The 21907-nt window shown below is 51.4% G+C and overlaps 1 protein-coding gene across 1 annotated transcript; it reads left to right on the top strand.

Moving 5' to 3' along the window:
* Positions 1 to 348: 348 nt before the first annotated feature.
* Tspan18 (tetraspanin 18) lies at positions 349 to 21404 on the top strand. The gene is made up of 8 exons (XM_051144197.1): positions 349 to 446; positions 2387 to 2459; positions 4396 to 4590; positions 13149 to 13223; positions 14140 to 14238; positions 15043 to 15225; positions 18957 to 19040; positions 20258 to 21404. Exons 2-8 carry the CDS (start codon positions 2397 to 2399, stop codon positions 20303 to 20305), a joined length of 747 nt encoding a protein of 248 aa, XP_051000154.1. The 5' UTR covers positions 349 to 446; positions 2387 to 2396; the 3' UTR covers positions 20306 to 21404.
* Positions 21405 to 21907: the final 503 nt, after the last annotated feature.

Genomic DNA, 21907 nt, shown 5'->3' with positions numbered 1-21907 from the left:
TGGTGGCTTGTGATACTGGGAAGGACTTGGTGGCATGGTCTTGCTGCAGAGGTGTCCTAGCAGAAGCCCAGGTGGCATCAGATGTGTGACCACGCAAGCCTGCCACCTCCTCTTTAGTCTAATATCAGCTCAGATCAGCATGGATGAAGATACAGGTCCCGTGCAGCCAACAGGATACAGGGGATTTCCGTGTAGGCAGGAGATAACCAGTGCAGCCTTCCCCAGCTGGCATAGCCCCAAGTCTTGAGATTGTTTTCACAAATGCTAGTGAGCCATTGCCTGGGTGCATATCAGGAGCCCGGTACTCATTGTGCCTCTGTGCCCAATATCCTGTAATGGTGAATTTTCTCTTCTAGGACAAGCTGAGCTTCTGGGAGACACATCTGAGCACTTCTGACTAGAAGACTTTGTCCTGGAGAGCTGGAGAGCTCTGGAGAGCTGCCCAGGTGAGGCTTCTGCCTCCTGACATTGTCTCCATCTCTGACTCTGTCCCATCTGTGTGTCTTTTGCTACACCTTTCCTTGATCACTGTCTTCTGTCCCCTCAGTTTTCCTCTTGCATATGGGTCGCTGTTTCTGAGTTGCTGACTCTAACATTTTGTTTCTTTTTTCTCTTTTCCACCATGTATTTATTCATTCATCCATTTGTTCATGAAATTATATTAACTGGTGCCATCGTGCTGATCTGTCCTGGACACTGAAAGTGTCTCAGTGAACACATTGGCCATGTCTCTTGGGGAAGCATGTCTCCCAGAAGCCCATGTGTGCTTCTGAATAACCACGCAGCCCCAATAGCGGGTGGTGCCTGCAGGGTGCTGGGCTGGCTACATGGCATGGCCATCGGTCACATTAGTGCCTCTCAAGTCTTCAGGGAGAACGATGGCTTTCTCTGAGGTACTAGTGACATAAGGTATCCCAGGCCAGTTTTAAGTCAGAACTCAGTTGTGTCAGATATAATAAGCACTCCTCAAAGCCCCAAGGTTTATTCTACTTGAAGCAGTAAGTTTCAGGACACAGATCTGTGAGCATAGGACCCTCGGAGGCTTGGGTGGATGGTCTCTGGGACAGGTACCCAAGCCCTGGACAACAGGTCCAGATTGTCACTTCCTATCTCCCTGGGTTGTCTTGGAGAAGGGCCATGTGGAGGCAACTCTCAGCCTGCTCTCCGCTGCACTTTCCCTGTCCTACACCCTACACTGAGAGAGATGGGTTCACACTAGGTCAGGTTGGCCCTGGATGCTGGCCATGCTTCCATCCTTCCGGGCCAAGATTGAAGGACTTTACCCATGCATTGGCCTCTGTCTTTATCAAACACCCATCATTCTCGTGGGGTTTTGTTCTGCAGAGTCACACAGATGAGAAAGCTCCTGAGCAATCTGAAAAACAGGGTCTCCTCTGCTTCTAGTCTAAGATACTGGCCCCTAAGCCTGCTGGAGATGAAGGGCTGAGTTCGGGGGAGGGTAGGCTGGGAGGGGGGGGAGATACTGAAGATAACTAGCATTTGGTTGGCCTCAGGGGACTACAGCCATGCTTCCCAGAGAAAACCCCTAGCCTTTTCATCTTCTTCGCCCAACCTGGGTCATTGCATCAAGGACCCTGGTGTTCAGGGAGTGTCTGGGCAAGAGGTAAGAGAGGAGAGGACGGAGCCTCCAGACAGATATGGAGGAGGAACCCGGCAAAGATTCAGCTTTTTAATCTTCCATCTCTGCAAGTCCCCTGAGAGGCCAGCATTTGGGGCCATTTGGAGCCTAGACTCTAAAGCAAAACCCCACAGAGACTGTGATTCGGCCAGCCCCAAGGGTGGTAGGGCTAGTCTGCCCTCACAGCCTTCATTACAGGTGTCCCCACATCCTGTGGACTCAGTGGAGTGAAGACCATGAGGGCCTTACACTCCTTGGGCAGTCTTTTTCTTGGCACTTATTTGCGGTGTGTGTGTGTGTGTGTGTGTGTGTGTGTGTGTGTGTGTTGATGTGTAGTATGTGTGTGAAGTGTATGTATGTGCAGTGTGTGTGTGTGGTGTGGTGTGTGTGTGGTTGTTTAGTGTTGTGCGCAGTGTGTGTGTGTGTGTGTGTGTGTGTGTGTATATAGTGTGTGTGTGTGTATGTTTATAGGGTATATGTATGCATGTGCATGTATGTATGTATGTGTGGTTGTGTGTGTATGGTGTGTGACATGCATTTCAGAGGAGGGTGACAACCAGGGCCAGGGAACTAGAGAATGAGAGAGAGTTAGAGCTCCAGATTAAAGCTCCAGATGGCCTTGCTTAGTTGCGAATCTTTGCTCTTGAGAGAGGAATTGTTACTGGGTCTCCTGGGTGGGGCTGGTCCTGACTCCAACTGAAGGAGTCTGGTATCTCCAGGAGGACTGAGAGGCCTTGTGTTTTCTAGGTGGCCCACCATGGAGGGTGACTGTCTGAGCTGCATGAAGTATCTGATGTTTGTTTTCAATTTCTTCGTATTTGTAAGTGCCCCTGGGTCTCCCTGGGTCTCCCCTGGGTCTCCTGTGGGTCTCCCCCTGGGTGTTCCCTGGGTCTCTAGATTCTGCTGGTGATAAGACTAGCCTGTTTCCTAAAATGGCCACAGGAAGTTGAGTACCCAGAGGCAGATGTGCCTAACCAGTAGGCTTCCTGGGAGACATGCCATTGACTGCCCTACTCCCCATAGCCCCCTGTGTAATTGGAAGCTTCTCGGAGGAGCCTGCCTTGGCACCCCAGCTCTGCAATCTGGAAGCACATTTCACCACTCTAAACCTCAACATCTTCATGTCCTAAGGACTCGCCAAAATGGGCCTTTCTGACAATTTAGTGAGATTAGTGAACAAGGTGTCTAGAATGTGGCCAGTACAGAACAAGTGCGGTCATCTCCCTCCCAATTATGGCCTAGCTACGAAGGGACAGAGGCTCTGTCATTTTCATGCTCTGTGCTACCATCCCATTCAGTGCATGCTCAGTCCCATAACCCCTTCTGGTAGCAGAGCCCCACCCCCACTTCCTGATCCTCTATGGGCTTCCCTGACCAACCCTGGCCTCCATCTCAGGCACCACCACTGACCCCTCAGGACAGTCCTGTAAGAATAGTCCCTTTGCTGGCAGCAGCAGGCTGTCTTCATTTCTGCCTCTCCATTTTCACACCTTTTTGTGTCTCCCTGGGACCCACTTCCTGGATGTGGGGCTAGGCAGCCTGTAGATGTGAAAGTGGCATTGTCCTAGATAGGGACCCCAGCCCATTTCGCCTATCCCTGGACCCTCCTTGGCAGTTCTCAGCAGATTACTATTGAAACCCAAAGCCAGCCACAGTGATGAGAGGAGCAACCTTACTGGAACATGTGTGGGGAAACTGAGGCAAAAGTTAGGGATGCAGCAGACAGCTATCAGCTCTGGCCTCTCCTCTGGCCTGCCCTCTTCTTGGGTCTCTCTACTCAACCCACCTGATGCAACTGCCAATAGCCCTCACCCAGATTTCCAGCTCTGCCCAGTACCAGCCCCACCCAGGAAACCCATTAAACCAGCCAGAGCTGGCAGTGGCCCCCGAGCCTACCTGCTGTTCCTCACCTGTGCCACCAAGAATATCAAGCCCTGTTAATCGCCCCAGATTCAACATCAAACCAATTCTGCACATAACAGCCACTTCCAATAGTGCCCATACTCAAGAGAAATGGAATATCTTGGCCACTGAAATTGGCCATGACAGCTCTGCTGGGGCTGCTGTGGGAGGTGGGAATCCAAGCTGCTGGCTAGCCATGAGGATGCTAAGGCTCAGAGTCAGCCATGTACTTAAAATCACACAGCTAATAAACAGCAGACATGGCCCCTGCTCCAGCTTAAGCGGCTTCTCTCCCAAGATGAGGCAGGCATGGAGAGAGACGGGCCACGCAAAGACATCAGTGAGAGGCTTTGGGGCATGTATTTAAGAATGGGAGTTCACTGAGCAAACCTTGTCCCTAGTGTGGCCACTGTGAGCTCAGCATCATCCTCAAGAGCTTGTCCATGGAGGTTTGTTCAGTGTCGGGGAGACCTAGGCTGTAGCCTTGACTCTGCTATGAACTTGAGAGGTGACCCTTTGTACGTCCTTGGCCTCCCCTGGACCACAGTGTGGAAGCCTCATAAGCTTGGAGCTGTGACATTTAAGGAGCATATGAAAGTCACCAATAAACCCTGTGCACAAGGTCTTTCACAGCTTGAGGTGGCACACAGGTCAGAAATTAGATTGAGAGGAGCTCCACGGACACTCAAAGTGGCCAGTGGGCCCTGGAGACTTAGGCTCAGCATGATGAGATCTGCCTAAGCCTGTGGGCCTCAGCCCTTCAGCCCCAGGCCTCACTCAGGAGGGTGTGGATGGAGCATCTGACTTTGCTGTCTGTCTGTCCTCTTTTCTTCTTGCCTGCCTATGGACGACAGCTGGGAGGAGCCTGCCTGCTGGGCGTTGGCATCTGGGTCCTTGTGGATCCCACTGGCTTCCGAGAGATCGTGGCTACCAACCCCCTGCTGACCACCGGCGCCTACATCGTCCTGGCTATGGGTGGTTTGCTGTTTCTTCTTGGCTTCCTGGGCTGCTGCGGAGCTGTCCGAGAGAACAGGTGTCTGCTGCTATTTGTGAGTGACCCCTCCCACCCCTGCACCCCTCACCGCCCCACCCCCGCTCTACCTGTGGCTGATATGAGAGAGATAAGGAGCTTTTGATTCCCAACTCCGACTTGGTTTCAGAAACCAAAACAGTCCTTCCCACCTGGGTGGCTGTCAGCATTAAAGCCAGAGGGTCCTGGGACCTGGGGGTGTTGCTCAGTGGTAGAGCACAAGGCCCCAGGTTCCGTCTCCAGCCCACTGATTGTGGTTGGTGGTCTGGGAGCCCTGCAGTGCCCAGCTACTTACCCACAGTCCGGCAGGAGATTGGTGCAGAGGCCATCTGTCAGTGGAGCACTGGCCTATCAGGTCAACTGTTACTGGAGAACTAGACGGCTGTCCTGCCCTTGGGTGAGGAGGCCTAAGGTCAGGGACACCATCCCAGGGTGCCTTTCTAGACAAATGAGGCAGAAACCAGAAGAAAGCTTGAGAGAGCTTTGAGTTTGGAAGAGATAGGAAGACGAGCTTTTGGGGGGGGGGGCAAGGAAATCAAGATGAGCACGTGTGAGAGAACAAAAAACCCAAGGAGCCTCAAATCTTGGTCTAGGCCTTTGATGAGGTAGGTATGAAAACCGAGTTCAGCCCAGAACAGTACCTGGAGCTTTTGATGTGAAACCTGCTCCACACTTCCCTAGACCAAGCATAGAAAAAGTACTAACCACATTCTGTTACCCTTGGTTTAACTTCGGGTCTGTTAAGGTCTGTTCTGAGTCACCCCAAACTCAAGGTGGCTGCTAAGGATAGAGGATAGCCAGCTACACTGTCATATGCTTGCCTTTTTAGCTTTGGGCCAGGAAGGAGTCAATAACTATTTACTGTCACTAGTTTAAATGTTAGCTCTATGGCCAGTCAAGAGGCCCAGGCTGTTCTGGTTCATTCATGGCTGAACAGTGGTGAGCAGTTTGAGGACTGCTTGGTGGAACACCAGTGTTTGAAGATTCTTAGCTGCCTCTTAAGACCGTCTCCCTCCTCTCCCCAGATACATACAGTGACCCTCTGCTGCCCTGGGATGACCCACCGTGCCTCTACTAGCTCCCCTACCCTCCACCTACCCCAGAAAGTCAAGCCAGCGCCCTTGGCCACTGCACACTTGCTGTGCTCATCATTCTCAGGGAGTGCCCCTGAGGTCTGAGCTGAGTGGACTGCCCTCCAGGAACATAGCAGTGCCCAGCCTTTGCTGCCCCAGCTCCTAATCCCACTGGTTTGCATGGAGTCTCTGCCCACAGCTCTTGGGTGTGGCCTTGGCTTCCAAGGCTAACCAACCAGGCCTCTCAAGGCACAATCCACTGAGGACACTGGTGTTGGCTCAGATGACTTCCTTCCTTCCAGAGCCCTGATCTATAAACCCTGAGTAATGAAGCCAAACTGGCTGTTGGGCAGATCATTCACCCTGCAGCTCGCTCTCTACTTAACTTCTCAAGCAGAAATGGAACACTTTCCGGAGCTGCTTCTTAAGTCTTTGTATTTGTTATTTTTCTCATTGCTCAGACGAAATGTCTGATAAAAGCAACTTAGGGAAGGAAAGGTTTCTTCTGGCTCAGTTTGAAGGTGCCATTTATCAAGGAGGGAAAGGCAGGAGTGTGAGGCAGCTGGTCACGTGGTCTCTGTAGGCAGGAAGCAGAGAGAGATGCATGCTGGTGCCTGGCTTACTTTCTCGCTTTTATTCATTCTGGGATCCTAGTCTATGGCATGGTGATGTGCACATATAGGACACGTCTTCCCTTCTCACTGAACCCAACCTAGAAATTCCTCACAGACACGGCCCGAGGCTTGTCTCCTAGGCAACTCTAGACCTTGTCAAGGTGACAGTCTGTGCTAATTGTCACAACCTTCTACTCCTGCCATGGAGGTAACCTTTGCAGTTCCCTCAGTGGTAGAGATGTGTCAGGGACCTGGAGTCACTGTCCCCTCCCTCATGTCCAGGCTGTGAGAGGTGACTTCATCACTGAAGATGTACTAGGGAGGAGGCAAGCCTAGGTGTGAGTGTACACCCTGCTCTGTGCTCCCCACCTGGCCTCTTAATCTCTTGGCCTCGGCATCTTTGACTGCCAAGGGACCAACTAGCTCTGCTGAAGAGGCTGAAGCCTGTGGTCTTGGTGGATGGGTTTCTCTCCCAGGAGGATCTGTGGGCCTGGGGCCAAGAGAAGTTCAGCGTTGAGCCCAGGCCTGCTACAGGGTTCCTGCTTAGAGATGCAAGCATACCTCAAGTTGCAATGTTCCTTGTGTATAAATGGCCTGCAATTCAATAGCAGGGCCACCTGGGCTAGTGGGTTGAAGGACTTCCTTGTAGGGGACCCATGGAGGCTATTTCACAAACTATTTGAGGAGGCCCAGAGCAAACAGCAGGTTCAAGAGCTGGGGCAGGAAACGCTAGCCGATGCCTCACTCCTGTAGAACAGGCTAATCGGTTCAGACCCCAGGGGTATTCCCTGAGCATGGACACAGCCAAGTGTGCAGAGATCAAAGCACCGCCTTGCAAGTAGTGGAACTGTCTTTCCTATAGTCAGTGGCGCCAGGCTAGAGGAAGACATCTGGCCTGGGGCTCCTCCTAGATTAAGACACCCCCATGTGGCTCATTCCTACCATAGCCATGTGTTCCACCTCCCAGAGAGGAAGTGCAATGGCCTGTGACATGAGCGGCAGGGGAGCTGTAGGTCCCTTTATTTCTCTTAGCATAACATGGCTAACTTTACTGGGAAAGACAAAGAAACCTGCGGGTGGCCCCTAGTGGAATGTCCTCTTCCGTGTCGTGTCGGTCAGCTCCTGTATGTGGCAGCTCTGGCTAGGGAGCCAGAGGCTTTAAGAAAGAGCTGGTCTCGGTGTGTGATGACACATCTGTACTACTCTTAGGCGTGTTTCCAAAGGGCTCCGCATCCTACTGTGGAGATACTTGCACATCCACGTTCACTGTTGCTGTGCTGTATTCACGATAGCCAGGAAATGGATGAGCGGGTAATGACAATATGGTGCATATGCACAATGGAATTTTGCTCAGCCATAAAGAAAAATGAAATTTATTAAATTTGCAGGCAAAATGAGTGGAACTGGAAAATATTACATTAAGTGAGGTAACCCAGTCTCAGAAAGACAAATAGCTCATGTTCTCTCTCATGTAGATCTGAGCTTCTAATTTTTATTTATGTGTATTTATGTGGGAGGAAGTATTGGGTAGAGGCCAGAAAACTAGCAAGGGGCCCATGAGAGGAAAAAGGGAGCTTTATGGGAGGGAATGGGAAAATACCAGAATACATGTGATATGAAATGGGGTTGAGGGGCTAAGAAGGAAAGGGATGAGGAGACGGGGGTCGAAGGAGTACATGGGAGGATCAACCAGAACTAAGGAGTTATGAAAACCACATAAGGAAATCCACTACTTTGTATGCTAATTGAAAATATATATGTATGCATGAAAAGAGAGTTTGTGCGCTCTGCATGGAGGTATACAGCTGTGATTCCAGCATTAAAGAGGCTAACAGAGGAGCATTGCTGGAAGACCAAGGACAGCCTGGGCTACAGAGTTAGATTCTGTCTCAAAGAGAGGGAGAGAGAAAAGAAAGAAAAAGGATCTGGAAAGCAGGTCCTGCCTTCCCCTCCCCACTTTGGTCCCCAGGGATGCATCACTGTTAATGGGTCCATCTCTGAAGCCAAGCCCGGAAGGCAGCCTGTGCTCTTGGCTGAGAGCAGGCTGTGCTCGGCTGCTTTGCCAGCCTCGGCTAAGTGTGCTCTGTGCCCTGCCAGCTGGAGAGAAGGATGGGGCATTTGTTTTTGCATGAAGTTTAAGGAGAAGGTTGAGAGCTGAGGACAGGTTGAATTAGTCCAAGAGCTGGCTACCAGCCAGGTCCCCTCTGCCTCTCTGTCTCCACTTGGGCTTATCTCTGCATCAGCCTCCTCCTCTCTCCTCTCTCCTTCTGCTGTCTCTCAGTTTCTCTTCCTGCTCCCTTTTCTTTCCCTTTCTATCACCCCACTTCTCCCTGTTCCCTGCTTATCCCTCTCCCAAGCCCAGTTCACACAAGCCTAAAGGCAGTGTGGGTGAAAGGTAGGGTATAGGCAGGGTAATACCAGGCCTCAGTCTGCTGCCATCCAACGCAGAGCAGCCCTGGACAGACCGAAGTCATGTGCAAGAGGGCTACACTAGGGCAGTGGGCATGTGTGTGTGTCTGTGTTCTAAGTATATACATGTATGGATGAGTATACATGTATGTGTGTTGTGTGTACATGTGTGTTATGTGGTGCTATATATAGCTTATTGTGGGTACATGTGTGCGTATTACATGTGCATATGTGTTTGCCATGTATATATGATGTGTGTACCTGTATTGTGGGTTTTGTGGGTTATGTAGTAGTTTGTGGGTTGTGTGAAAACACATATACAGGTGGCATGTATATAGTGCGGGGGGTTGAGGAGGCATAGAAGCTTTTAGAAACTTTTCTCTTTTTCTAAGACAAGGTCTCATGTTAGCCCAGGCTGCTATGGGGTCAAGGATAATGACCTTGAACTGTGGATTCTCCTCATGTACTGGGATTACAGGTGCGCTCCATGCCAATTTTGTGTAGCACTGGTGATCCAGTCCAGGACTTCCCATATGCTAGGCAAGTTTTCTGCCTACTGAGCTACATCCCCAACCCTTCTAGAAGGTTCTCTAAAAGGTCCCTAACTTAATACCAGTTCTCTTTTCCAATCTGAAGCTGGCTGTGTGGTCATTCCTGTAGAATATGGCCACTGATTCAAACACTGGTGGCACCTGGGGCTCCCTGGAGGCTTCTGGCTTCTTCCTTAAGCCAGGCTCTCATCTGGAAAGGGCAAACAAAGCATGGCTTTAGCCATCCCAGGACCCTGGCCCCCAGGTCTGCAGCAATAAAGCCTCGCGTGGAGCAACCCCTGCCTGGTTCTGGGACTGAGAACCCCAAGTCTGAGGACAATTGGCCCTGTGATCAGTCACTTAATGACTAGAACACATGTGTGGGTCTGTGTCCCCCTACACCAGCTCCTGCCACTCCTATATGGGCAATCTATAGTAGCCATTTCCTATATTGTCTCCTCTGAGGGTCACAAGGAACCCTATGGCCAAATTACCTAAAGAGTCTGATTTCTACAAGGGCGGTGGGGCAGGAGAGAGAGAGGAGAAGGATGGGGGCAGGAGCGGGGGGAGAAAATGAGTGTATTTAAGAGTTACATGAGCGGTGTGGAAATTGAGGGCTGCTTATCAGAACACAGAACCAGGACATTCCCCATGAGTAAAAGCACCAAGGGATCTGCTGACCTCAGTGCTTAGCAGAGGTGGAAATCAGAGGGCGGGAATTCCCTGGGATGGTAGCCTGGGCCCCCTGGGGAAAGTCCCCAAGCTGTGAGAGCAGGAGGAAGTCATTTGGCTGCAGAAGTGGGGGCAGGTTGGGTGGGGGGGAACAGGATGGGACATCATCTCTATTGTAGGTACTGAAACGTGCACTTCCCTCTTGAAACTCATGCCCTGTGCAGAACAGATATGCACCAGGTGGGAGCTCCCAGGCTCCTCCTCCCCTTTCCAAAGCCGCATTCGTTCCTGGCATCTCTCTGAGGCATCAGCTCTGCACAGCCCACCTCAGGGTGGGCCTGTGTCTGCCTTGTGTGTGTCTGTTTGTCCACACCCAGAGTGCCTCAGAGCAGGCGCTCCATAGAAGCTTTGGGATGAAGGCACAAGGAGGAGACAGATCAGAGGTGATGGTAAGAGCTGTGTGTCCTGGGGTTGCCCATTTAACTTCTCTGGACCAATAAGACCCTTCATGAGTAAGATGAGGATAACCAGATCTTCCCAGCTCCCATTCTGTGCTCACAACCCACTGGGAAAACATGCATCTTGCTTAGCTCTGCTCCTGGCTTCACTTGATGCATTGAGAATAAAAGAACTCAGAACTCTTAAGGACTGGAAGCTCCTGCCATCACCTCTAAATGGCACTACAACTATCCACAGTCACCCCCCCCCCCAACTACAGTACCGCCAGCTCCTCTTAGAGCCACAGCCTTGCTGTCCAAAGCACTTGCCCCTCCCACAAGCTGCAGAAATCAGACCACCATGAGCAACATGCAACCCAGAGAGTGCAGAGCGTAGCAGTTGCTGTTTTCCTAACTGACGCTTGCTCTCAATGCAAAGCTTGTTACCTACCATCTCATGGAGACTGCAAAGTGATTGTGCAGTGTCACGTGCCATCCATAATTTGTGACTCTCAGCCACAGCCAGCATTGCGGGCATCATTGTGGGGTCAACAGCCTGAGGACCTGCCAACAGTCAGGGAGGGCACAGAGAAGGGGGAGGCCTGTAGAGGCCCTGTTGTGTAGAACTGATGACCAGTCAAATGGGAATGCCAGATCTCTGCCTGGGTTGGGGGTAGGGAGGCTGCAAAGGACACTCTCTCAGTGGCTGCTCAGCCCAGAGATGGCCAGACTCATGGAAGCCAGGTCAATGGGTGACAGAAAAGACTGGGAAGCAGCGCCAGGGTCCTGCCCCAGGCCTAGGAAGCTTTCTGTCCTACTCCACACTGCTCCCTGTCCTCAGGCCAAGACTACCCGAGTCTTTGAGAGTGCTGGGTTTCTGGCTGGTGTCAACATCATACCCAGATGTTCTAGTCTGTTCCGCACTGTCTCCAGTAAGGCTGCTACGCACATGCCAGGCTTCTCATGGGCTGCAGCCTTAGCTGAGCGCAGAGATGGCAGAAAGCCCCAAGCAGGAAAGGGTTGACCTGGGACTTGTTACTCTTTGCATCTTTGGGCCAGTCGTCCCCTCCTCAGCCTCAGCTTCCTCATCTATGGACAATGGAAAGCTATAGAGAAGAGCTACCCAAGAATGACTTTGGTGCCGACGCCATACATTCCCAAGTCCGGGGCTTGTGTCCAAGATCAGAGGCGGCTTGAACCTGAGTGCCCCTCAGTCCACCTCCTGGAACAGCATAGAATGCAGGGCCATGCGGGATGTGGAGAGTTCGTAAGTTACTCCCTTGGCAGAGCAGTGGGCCAAGGAGATGGTTCCATTATAAAGGCCTCTCTTTGGATGTTGCAGTGACATCTCCTTTGACGGCTCTAGGGGCCTGACTGTGTCCTCCAGCCAGTCTTCATTCTTCCCATGCGCAACAGTTTGGACTTCTCCAGGCAGAAAAGCTACAAGGCGAACATGACCGGGATCTCCCAGGATGAAGATAAAGTGACAGAGTTTCAGACGGGAAAAGGAAGTTATGAGAGGAAACACCCCCCCACACACACACAACCATCCACCATGTCCCAGGTCATCCAGGAGGCCATGACTGAGTGGCTGGGTTCTTAGCAAGAGACAGGTTCTTACAGATCATCCAAGTGGCCCGAGTCCCACACTTTCACAGCCTGGGACATCTTCACTCCATATCATCCATCCTTATTACTAGCCCCATGCTACTGGGAAAGAGGGACCTGCAATATCCTCAGCCTAAGCCCAACACCCCCTTTTCCTTCTGGCCAAGCACCCCCAATACAAGCTTACCAGCCTGAGTGTGGTCCCCTACACGGCCAGGAGAGTTAGGATATATAAAAACCAGCTTCTGTGAGTGCTGTGGGTCCCTCTGCTGGTGGCTCCAGCTGGGATGAGTATGGGGTTTGCAAGTGTGCTGAGGAAGATAGGCCACGCTGCTGTGGCTTCTTCTTTTTTGAGGCAAGTCCAAAACAGTGCTACTGAGGACCAGAGCCTGAGACACACAGCATATCACAGGGTCATGATGACAATTTGTTTATTTGTGAGACCTCTCAGATGCTGGGGCAAGGCAGCCCACAGTGGCCAGGTGCCTCTGTTGGGATGCTATGATGTGAAGCTGGCCCCCTCTGCTGGGAGAAGTCAGGAAGGCCTCGCAGAGGTGGTGCTGGAGCTTAGCTTTGGCATAAGGGACTCCCCAGTACAGGAGGGCCCCACATCAGACCTTCCTAGTCAATCTGTGGAACACAGGGATTTACTGAGTGGAGCAGAATGGTCTTTATGTTGGACATAAAACTCCCCCTGGAATTCTGGAAGTCCCACTACCTTTCTGCCTATCTCATGCCTGTGTTTCAGGTAAAGATAACATGGATTCCCTACTTCCTAGCATGGCCTCCTATTTCCATGGCAACCAGAGGCACTGGGGCAGGAAAATGTAGCCTGGAGGTTTATGAAGTGGGAAACCTAGCCTGGGATCACAAAGAATTTGAGATCCCACAGCTTGGATAATTCACAGAGGGAAATGTCCCCAAAGGGAGTCCAGATGAGTTCAGTTCCATCAGCAGCCTCCTTCTGGGGGCCACCAGGTTGTACACTGCACAGAGCAGCGTCTATCTCTCAGTGACAGTATGATCAGAAAACAGACTTATTTATCTGCATTGCCCATGCTTTCTCTTGAGCCTCTGTGGCTCCAGGGTAGATCATCAGCATGTTTGTTATGAAAACAGTGATTTATGACAGTGGAAATCTGCCTTACAAGATGAGCCCGCACTTCATCTATCACATAAGGGTGCGTGGTAAGATGGAGCCCAGGTGGGCCTCACAGTTACCCTCTCTTCGCAGTTTTTCCTGTTTATCCTGATCATCTTCCTGGTAGAGCTCTCAGCAGCCATCTTGGCCTTCATCTTCAGAGAACACGTATGTACCAGTCAGCTTCCGACCTGGCTGCACTCATCACCCTCTGAGCATGGGAGGCCCCTGTGGCACCCCTGCCTCCTCAAAAGGACCCTTATAACTAGCTGTCTCTCATCCATTGCTGCAAGCCTAAACATGACCTGCACCTCAGGGAAGTGCCCAGTCCAGAGCAACCCAGCCTAATGAAATCCCCTATAGGGGTATTTCCACAGAAGGTCTCCACTAGAAATGCCTGAGAATTCCCACTCCTGGACCACCTGGTATAGCCCCAGCCTGGTCCTAGAACTTGTATCTAACCCAGTGACAGGCTGATGATGGCAAGATCAACCCCAGTCTGGGCATGTTGTGTGTGCCATGCTGGGCTACCAGCCTCTCTAATTAGCGTGCACCATGGGCCATTCATTCCAGAGGCTTCAGTCAGATCCTTATCCTAAGCCTACGGACAAGGCCTGATACTACAGCTAGAAAGGTCTAGGCTCCAAATAGGAAGGCAGGAAGAATAAGACACATGGGCTAGCCTGGGACAAGGAGCCAGCCTGAGGAAGCTGTTGAGAACAGCAACTTTGAGGACATATCTTGGAGCTATGGGTAACTGAAGGCTCCCTCTTTACTCATACCCAACTTCCTGTACGTTGAGCCTGGCACCTGCTGATTCTGAAAGATAGGGTGACAATCATGGCTCCCCCAGACCCCCACACACACTCATCCTCTGAGAAGAGCTGCAAGGCTAAGCAGGGTTCCCAGTGTGTCCCATCCTGGGGTTAGCTGATACCTCTGTATGCAGGCACCCTTGTCACAGCCTGTGATGACCCAGCAAGGTCCCAAGCCTTGGGAAGGGGTTGCCTACCCCAAATGGACAGCTTAGTATCCCCTGGGAGGCCAGGCTGAGGGGATTCAGCACTCTCTCCTCTGTCTCCAGCTCACTCGAGAGTTCTTCACCAAGGAGCTTACCAAGCACTACCAGGGCAATAATGACACGGATGTGTTCTCTGCCACCTGGAATTCAGTCATGATCACAGTGAGTGCCCCTCCTGCATGCCATCCTGACCTCTAGAGCCTCCTCTTAGTGCCTTGCCTGTGTCAGGCATCAACAATCAACCAAGAATCACTGATCACCCTTGGTCTGTGAATCATCATTTGCACAGTACTCTCAGCTGTCGTAGCTAATGGATCACAGCCCAGACTCTCTACAAAACCTATTCACTGACCCTGGCATAGGTCCTCAAGCAATAGCCATTGTTATTGATGCTAATAATAATCAGTACGGGATCTGGAGAGATGGTTGAGTCAGCAAAGTGCTTCCTGTGCAATTATGAGGAACTGAGTTTCATCCCCAGCACCCATGTACAAATCCAGGCATGATGACATACGTCTATAATCCCAACACTGGGAGTGTGGAGACAGGTAAATCCCTGGGGCTCACTGCCCAGGCAACCTCGCCTAATCTACAAGCCCCAAGTCTCAGTAAGAGCCCCTGTCTCAAAAAAATAAGATGGACAACACCTGAAGAGTAACATCTGAGGTTGACCTCTGGCCTCCATGAATGTGTACAAATGCCCCTACAATACACACACATACATACACACATGAACAAATACACACATGATGAAGTAAACATAATAATTGACATAGCATAAAATAAAATCATAGCAACTATATGTGCACTGCTTACCAAGCACTGGTTAGGTACAGGAGGACCCTGAAGCTCAGGGACACAGGTCATCATCACAGCCACATGGAGGGCAGAGGATGCTGGACCCTGGCAGAGGCTGGCATCCTCCGTCTGCTCCTGCTCTAGCTCCCACATCCGACTCTCTTCTAGTTTGGCTGCTGTGGGGTCAACGGACCTGAAGACTTCAAGGTAGCCTCTGTGTTTCGGATGCTGACGCCAGACAGTGAGGAAGTCCCCAAGGCCTGCTGTCGGAGGGAACCCCAGACTCGGGACGGGGTGCTACTGAGCAAGGAGGAGTGCCAGCTGGGGAGGAATCCGTTCATAAACAAGCAGGTATGATTCCCAGGAAGGGAGACATTCCACAAATATGGGCACAACTCAGGGAACTGGTGTCTGCCCAGAGGGTCTGAAGGTGGCCGAGAGCTTTGTAAATAGTTCTGGCTGTGACCCAGGCTTCTCTACCCATGCCTCTGAGACCCAAAGACATAGAGAGAGGATCACACTAACAGGGGATATGAGCTGGGTTTTAGGCTGGTGTGAGAATTTGGTCTACAGTTTCAGGATGAGTTCCAAACTTCTCATAAAAGTTGGGGAGAGGAGCTCTTAGACATATACTGTATATATGAGGAAGCTTACCCTGGTCAAATAGGGGGCACTCCTTGATCCCAGAGGAGCAGACTTTCATTGACCTGACCTTAAAACAAAGGTCCTGGCCTTGTCTCTCACAACAAGGAGCTCAGCACCACTTCACCCTTGGTCCCTCCTTCCCTCTGGTCAGAGACTCTGCCCTGCTGCCACACCCCCTGCGCACACACACACACACACACACACACACAGAGAGAGAGAGAGAGAGAGAGAGAGAGAGAGAGAGAGAGAGAGAGAGAGAGAGAGAGAGAGTGGAGAGGAGAGAGAGAGAGAGAGAGAGAGAGAGAGAGAGAGAGAGAGAGAGAGATTGGTGGACAGGGCAGGCAGGGAGGAAGATAAGAATCACACCCAGGCTTCTTCCTTGGTCAGACTTCTGGGAGAATTCAAAACACTTGAAAGCTGATGGTGCACAAGAGACAAGGCCCAGCTCCCACGGGGCTCCTGGTCTAGGGTAGAGGGTGAGCCAGTGAATAAAAGTGAGCCTTGCCTACAGTGGTGGTTGTGAGAGTGAAAATCAATTGGAGGAAGTCCTGGAACATGCGAGGGCTGGACCTTAAAGTTCTCAGAGTCCCAAGGGATGGGATCATTGGGCTGAGACCTGACCCCGTGACCTCAGCTTGACACCAGAACTCAGCTTCTGACCTGGTACCTTCCCTGGGATAGGCCAGAACTCAATCCCTCTCTCACACATCCTGTTTCCCACTCCAGGGAGAGAGACAGACATAAACATGGAGGTGCATTGGGATGTGCATACTATGGAGAGAGCAGGCCGCTGGAAGGGTGGAGCATAGGGACCTATGTGAAGAGCAAATAGTATTTGGGAAGCATAGAAGGATGTGGGGAGTCCCACACTTCTGTTGCTGACAGGCCAAGGCTGTCACCTGTCTACTGAAAGCCAAGCCTGCGGACCCGAGGCCTCTTTGTTCAGTTACCCCTATGCTGGGGAAGAAACGCCCACCACAACCCAGGAGTGTATGCCAGAAGCCTTGCTTCTCCTGCTGTCTCTCAAAGACCCTGGAATCACACATTTAGCCAGAGGGAGACGAGCAGGGAGTTGAGTCACACCCTTATGAGAAAGTATTACACCCTCACTTCAGCCAGAATCCAGCCACTCAGGACCTTGATGAGGACAAGGAGCTCCGAGGTGGCAGATCTGCAAAGAAGGAGCCAGACCACCAGAGAAGATGCCCAATCACCTCACTGAAGGAGCTGCTGAGGGCTCTGGAGTTCCATGGAGTTGGGAGAGAGTCCTATGAGCAGATTCTTGTCCTACAAATGCTGCTAGTCAGCCTTGGAGAAGCTTCTCAAGACCCCTCCGCCCCCAGTCCTGAACTTTCTCCTGGAAGATACTTCCCCCATGAGCATACTCCTGCTGTCTCCTGCACTAAGGACCACACAGCCATATTGATTCTCCACCACAGAGCCTCTCCAGGCTCAGTGAAACTAACAGCCAGGGCTGGTTCTCTCCCACTCCATCCCCTCTGAGCCATATTTTCAGTTAAGAGCCTCCACCAGGAGACCATCTTCAGTTGGGTTCTCTCCAGAACTGCCTCCCACAAAGCCCAGGACACATTTGTGTCTGGCACAAGCCAGAGAGCTAGAAGTGTGGAGTTCCCTCAGGGATATGGAGAAAGTGGCTGGGTTGTCACTGTGGCTTCTCTGGGGCTAGGAATTCAAGACAGTTCTGCATGAACAGCGGTCCCAAGGAGGAAGGAGGGTGGGATAGAACAGAGTGATGGTGAGGTGATTTACTGCCCTTGTAACGGGTGTCAGTGTGGATACAGGCATGTGACAAGAGTTTTTCTATGCTTTCTAAGTTGGGAGACATTATGTGTGAGGTTTGGGGAATGTTGAGAATGCGGTGCCTTTGAGATAACCAGGTAGAGGTCCCAGGGGCAGTAGGGTACTCATCCTGGAGCTTAGGAAGGGCACTCTAGTGATGAGAATGTAGGTGTCACTGCCCAGCTGCTGTGGTCTTGGGAGTTGGGTGAGGTTGGGACAGAGCCCTACAACCAGGTTCCTGTCCTTCAGATGCTACTAGCCAGCCTTGGAGAAGCTTCTCAGCTCCTGCCCCAGTCCTGAACCAGCTGAACCTCTCTATCTGGTTGGTTTTGGGGTGACTGAGCAGGAGCTGGGGTGGAGAGCATTCCTTCTCGGAACACTGAAGAATAGGTACTATGACAGGCATCTAGAGAGTGATGTTCTGTCCCTGTGCCAGAAAAGGGTACCCCATCATAGAGTGATACCCTGGGTATGGCCAGTTGCTGGCTCTGATTGAGGGGCTTGGCCACATGAGGGACAAGTGTTTCTGAAATACAGTTCCCATCTCTCCATATAGAGGGAAAGGGATCCCCAGTCTTTCTCCGAATCTGGACTTCTTCTCTTGCTCTGTGTGTGTGTGTGTGTGTGTGTGTGTGTGTGTGTGTGTGTGTGTGTGTGTGTGTGACCTCTAGTGAGCCATCCACCTGCTTTCTCTTGGTTAAACCACGGATAATGCACTTCTCACTATGGGCTGCACAGAGGACCAAATGATGCAAGGCACATGGAGCCTAGTGAGCCCCTGGAAGAGGGATGCTGAGCATAGCTAGCACTGTTTGCTTTGCCCACACATGCCTTGTCCCTGAGAAGTTTCCACCAGCCAACCTTCTGCTCTGCTCAGGTCACTCGTGCTAGGTAGGGTCTCTGTGTGTCTAGGTAGAGTCTGTCCACCCACTCTACAGGGCTCCAGGGAAAACAGGTCCCCTTTGTTTGCTCCACTTGGAAGACACCATGACTCCCATCTGGCCACTGTCTTTGCTCAGGTCCTAGTGTCTGCTTGCTCAGGCATACTGTCTCAGGGGCCCTGGCATTTATGAACCCTCTGAAAAGTTCCCAGAATTCCAACTATCACAGACAGAAACTACCTGCAGCTGCAAAAACCCCACCTCTGCTAGAGCACGAGGCAACCATAATCAGCTGCTGTGAATAGCTGAAGCAGCCCCGTATCTCCACACCTGGGATTGAAACAAAAACACATTCTTATAACATTTCTGTGTTTTTAAAGAAACTAACATGCCAAAGTTGTCACTACAATCCTGTCAATGATCTGACGCTCCCTCCTCCCCACATCAATATGAAAATGCTGCCTGGAGAGATAGCTCAGAGGCTAAGAGCACTGTCTGTTCTTCCAGAGGTCCTGAGTTCAATTCCCAGCAACCACATAGTGGCTCACAATCATCTATAATGAGACCTGGTGCCCCCTTCTGGCATGCAGGTGTACATGCAGGTACAATACTGTATACATAATAAACATTAAAAATCTTTTTTAAAATATATGAAAATGCCATCCTGCTAAGCCCCGGGGCCACATGCCAGGATTTCAGTGCCGACAGTGGTCCTGACTGCAGATTGCACCTTTATCTCTGGCCTTTCCTTCCTAGGGCTGTTACACGGTGATCCTCAACACCTTTGAAACCTATGTCTACCTAGCTGGAGCCTTTGCCATTGGAATACTGGCTATTGAGGTGAGTGCGGGACCCTGGGAGGAAGCCCCCAGGACCTGTACTCCCAGCTTCCTTCTCAGATCCGTGGCTGCCGACTGATGCAAATGACTGTTGCTGGAATCATTCTTGTGGCCTGAAGCTACACATCCGTGCCTATCCCAGAACGAGAGCACCCAGGCCCTGAGAGGCACTCTACCTCACCCCAGCTCTGTAGTGCAAGTGTACTTTGTGGTGTATGTGAGCTTCCTTGACAGTTAGGGGTCTTCTCGATGAGGCCCTGCCTTTCTTTGCAAATGTTCAGGAGGATGTTGTTGTTGTTGTTGTTGTTTTAACTTGACAATTGAGCTTTAGTACCCTTCATCCCAGAGGCCCAGAGTGGGTACCTTTGATCTACCACTAGGTGACGCTTCAGCCTTCCCTTCTTATCTCCAGGCCCTGCCCAGTTAATGCTTGTTGGAGTAGTTGAAGCCAGGCATCTTGATGCTCAGCCCTGGCCTCCTGCTCTTCAGGGCCCCCTTCAAGAATGCTCTGGCACCCTGATATGCCCTTGTGCAGTGTCCTCTGTGGATAACAGTTCTGTGTAAGCCACAGGGAACAGGGAGGCGCCATTCATTAGTTCCACAAGCATATATTGAGCCCGTGCTGTATGCACCAGCATTTCTGGAAGTGAACAAAGTGTCCCGTGGACACTTTAAAACCAACAAGAGGCATACACAGATCTTCCTGAGGCTAGACAACTTTCAAGAATGTGTCCAGTGCACATAGCCTTTCCTCTCTGCAGCCACAGATCAAGGGTCGGGCAACCTCTGCAAACCTCATGCAGCTTCCTGTGGGCTGGCAGGGAGTGCAGGCCTAAAAACAAGGGCTCTGCGGGACATGTGTCTCTGCTCAAGCTGGGCTACCCCCGCTGAAGCCGTGTGCCCTGAGTCAGGTTGTATGACTTCTCTGTCCCTCATTTCCTGTTGGTTAGGAAGGCTGCTGACACAACACTTAGAAGCCTACTTTACATGCTAAGTGCCCCAAGAAGGGTTGTGCTTTGCTTAAAGTCTCTGCTGACCCAAGAAAGAGATTTGAGCTGTTCAAAACAGACTGTTTGCTTTCCAAAGCCCCCTTCTTCCATGGATGGTGAGCAGATGCTTACCCTGGGAGGTGTCAAGAATCCTCACAGGAAGCGTGCTGGGTGGCACCTCAACATGCACCCTACCTGACTCTGGACCACCCTCTTTCTCTCTCTGCAGCTCTTCCTCATGATCTTTGCCATGTGCCTCTTCCGGGGCATCCAGTAGGCCATGGCCTGAAGACACCCAGCCCACCACTGCCCAGCAGCCAGCCCTTTCCTTCCCTATCCTCTGGCCCCAGGGGAGGAGACCAGCCCAGATGGCCAGGAGCATAGAGCTAATTTTTAAGAAAAACAAAACAGCATGAAACAGACATGAACTGAAGGCGCCTCACTTCAGCTCCAAGGCAAGGGCCATGGGCTTGACAAGTCCCTAGGGCTGGCCTGGGACCAAAGGATTACTAGCCTCAGACTGGAGTGTCCCCTGGCCGGGGATCCCTTCTCTTAGCATTTCCAGGATCTGAGCAACCAGGAGGCAAAAACACACCCTGGAGAAGGAGCCAAAGCTCAGGCCCCAAGGAGATGCACTTTTCACTATACTAGGACAGACTCTGCAGCAGCACCCGCTGGAGGCGGAGTAAAGCTGCCCCAGCTCCTGCGTGGATGAGGGTAGCTGTGTGTGGACACTGGATCTGAAGGTAGCTGTCTTTCGTTTCCTCACCTCTTGGATCAAAGCATCCACTGTCTGGGAAAGGGCAGTGGCCTGTCCACAGTCACACAGCATGTGCATGACAAGGTCATCCCCAGGCTGCTATCACTCCAGCCAGGACTCCAGCCAATATAAACTGGACAGGAATTGCTCGCCCCAAGTTCTACAGCTGAGAAAAGTCTGTACTGCGTCCACTCTGTCCCGTTTGTACCTCTGTCACAGACCCTACTGTCATACATCACCTGTCCCTGTGGGCCATACCCTCTCCCTATTCTCCCGGGCGGAAGGCACCCCCTTCCAGTATCATTCATTTCTTTCTACCCAGAGTTGAGACTTGAATGTGTTCTTCAAGGTCCCTGCCAAGAATTCACCCCTTGCATACCTCCACATATGGAGCTCACTACCTCCCAATGCAGCCTCCTGCCTTCAGATGCTCTGACATCACCATCACCTCAACACACAGAAAGGGTTTCCATTTTCCTCTGCTTCTGTACATGTATTCCCTTCACCTGCTCTCCTTCCTAGAGGTTAAGGTCATGCCTCTTGTCTGCAAAGTTAAGAACCCCACAGTCTCTCAGCCATTCCTACTGACACACTTTCTGTCCTTTTGCTGTACATATGACATTTTGTTATTCTCTCTAGCCTCTGTTATTCTCCCAGACCCAGACTCACAGGTTCACAACTAACACACACACACACACACACACACACACACACACACACACACACACACACACACACACACACAGACACTCAGACTAGATTAGCAACTGTTTACAAAAAGCCTGTTAGGACTGTGTTCAGTCCATTAGTGTTGTCTGTCAGGATCTCAAGTTTGATTAATTATGTCTGCCATGGGCACAGAAGGGGAGCAGTGGTGGAATAGCTCCTATGCCTGCTCTCTCTCAGATGGAAGAGGCTGATCTAACCCCAGCTTCCCTCTACCTTCCTGCCGCCTGGGAACCATAGCTATAGCCTAGAGCCCAGGGCTCCCCTGCCGCTCTGTGCTGCTGTCTGGGTTCAAGGGGACCCTCCTCCCATTTCTTTCCTATCCTCTTCATTTTGTCCTCATCTATACTGTCCTTCCTGGGAGTTGTTTTTATGATAGCTTACATAGCATCC

The sequence above is a fragment of the Acomys russatus genome, chromosome 4, assembly GCF_903995435.1.
Source record: "Acomys russatus chromosome 4, mAcoRus1.1, whole genome shotgun sequence".
In the NCBI taxonomy this organism is placed as follows: domain Eukaryota; kingdom Metazoa; phylum Chordata; class Mammalia; order Rodentia; family Muridae; genus Acomys; species Acomys russatus.
The sequence above is the reverse complement of the archived record's forward strand: the minus strand, read 5'-3'. Positions and strand labels throughout refer to the sequence as shown.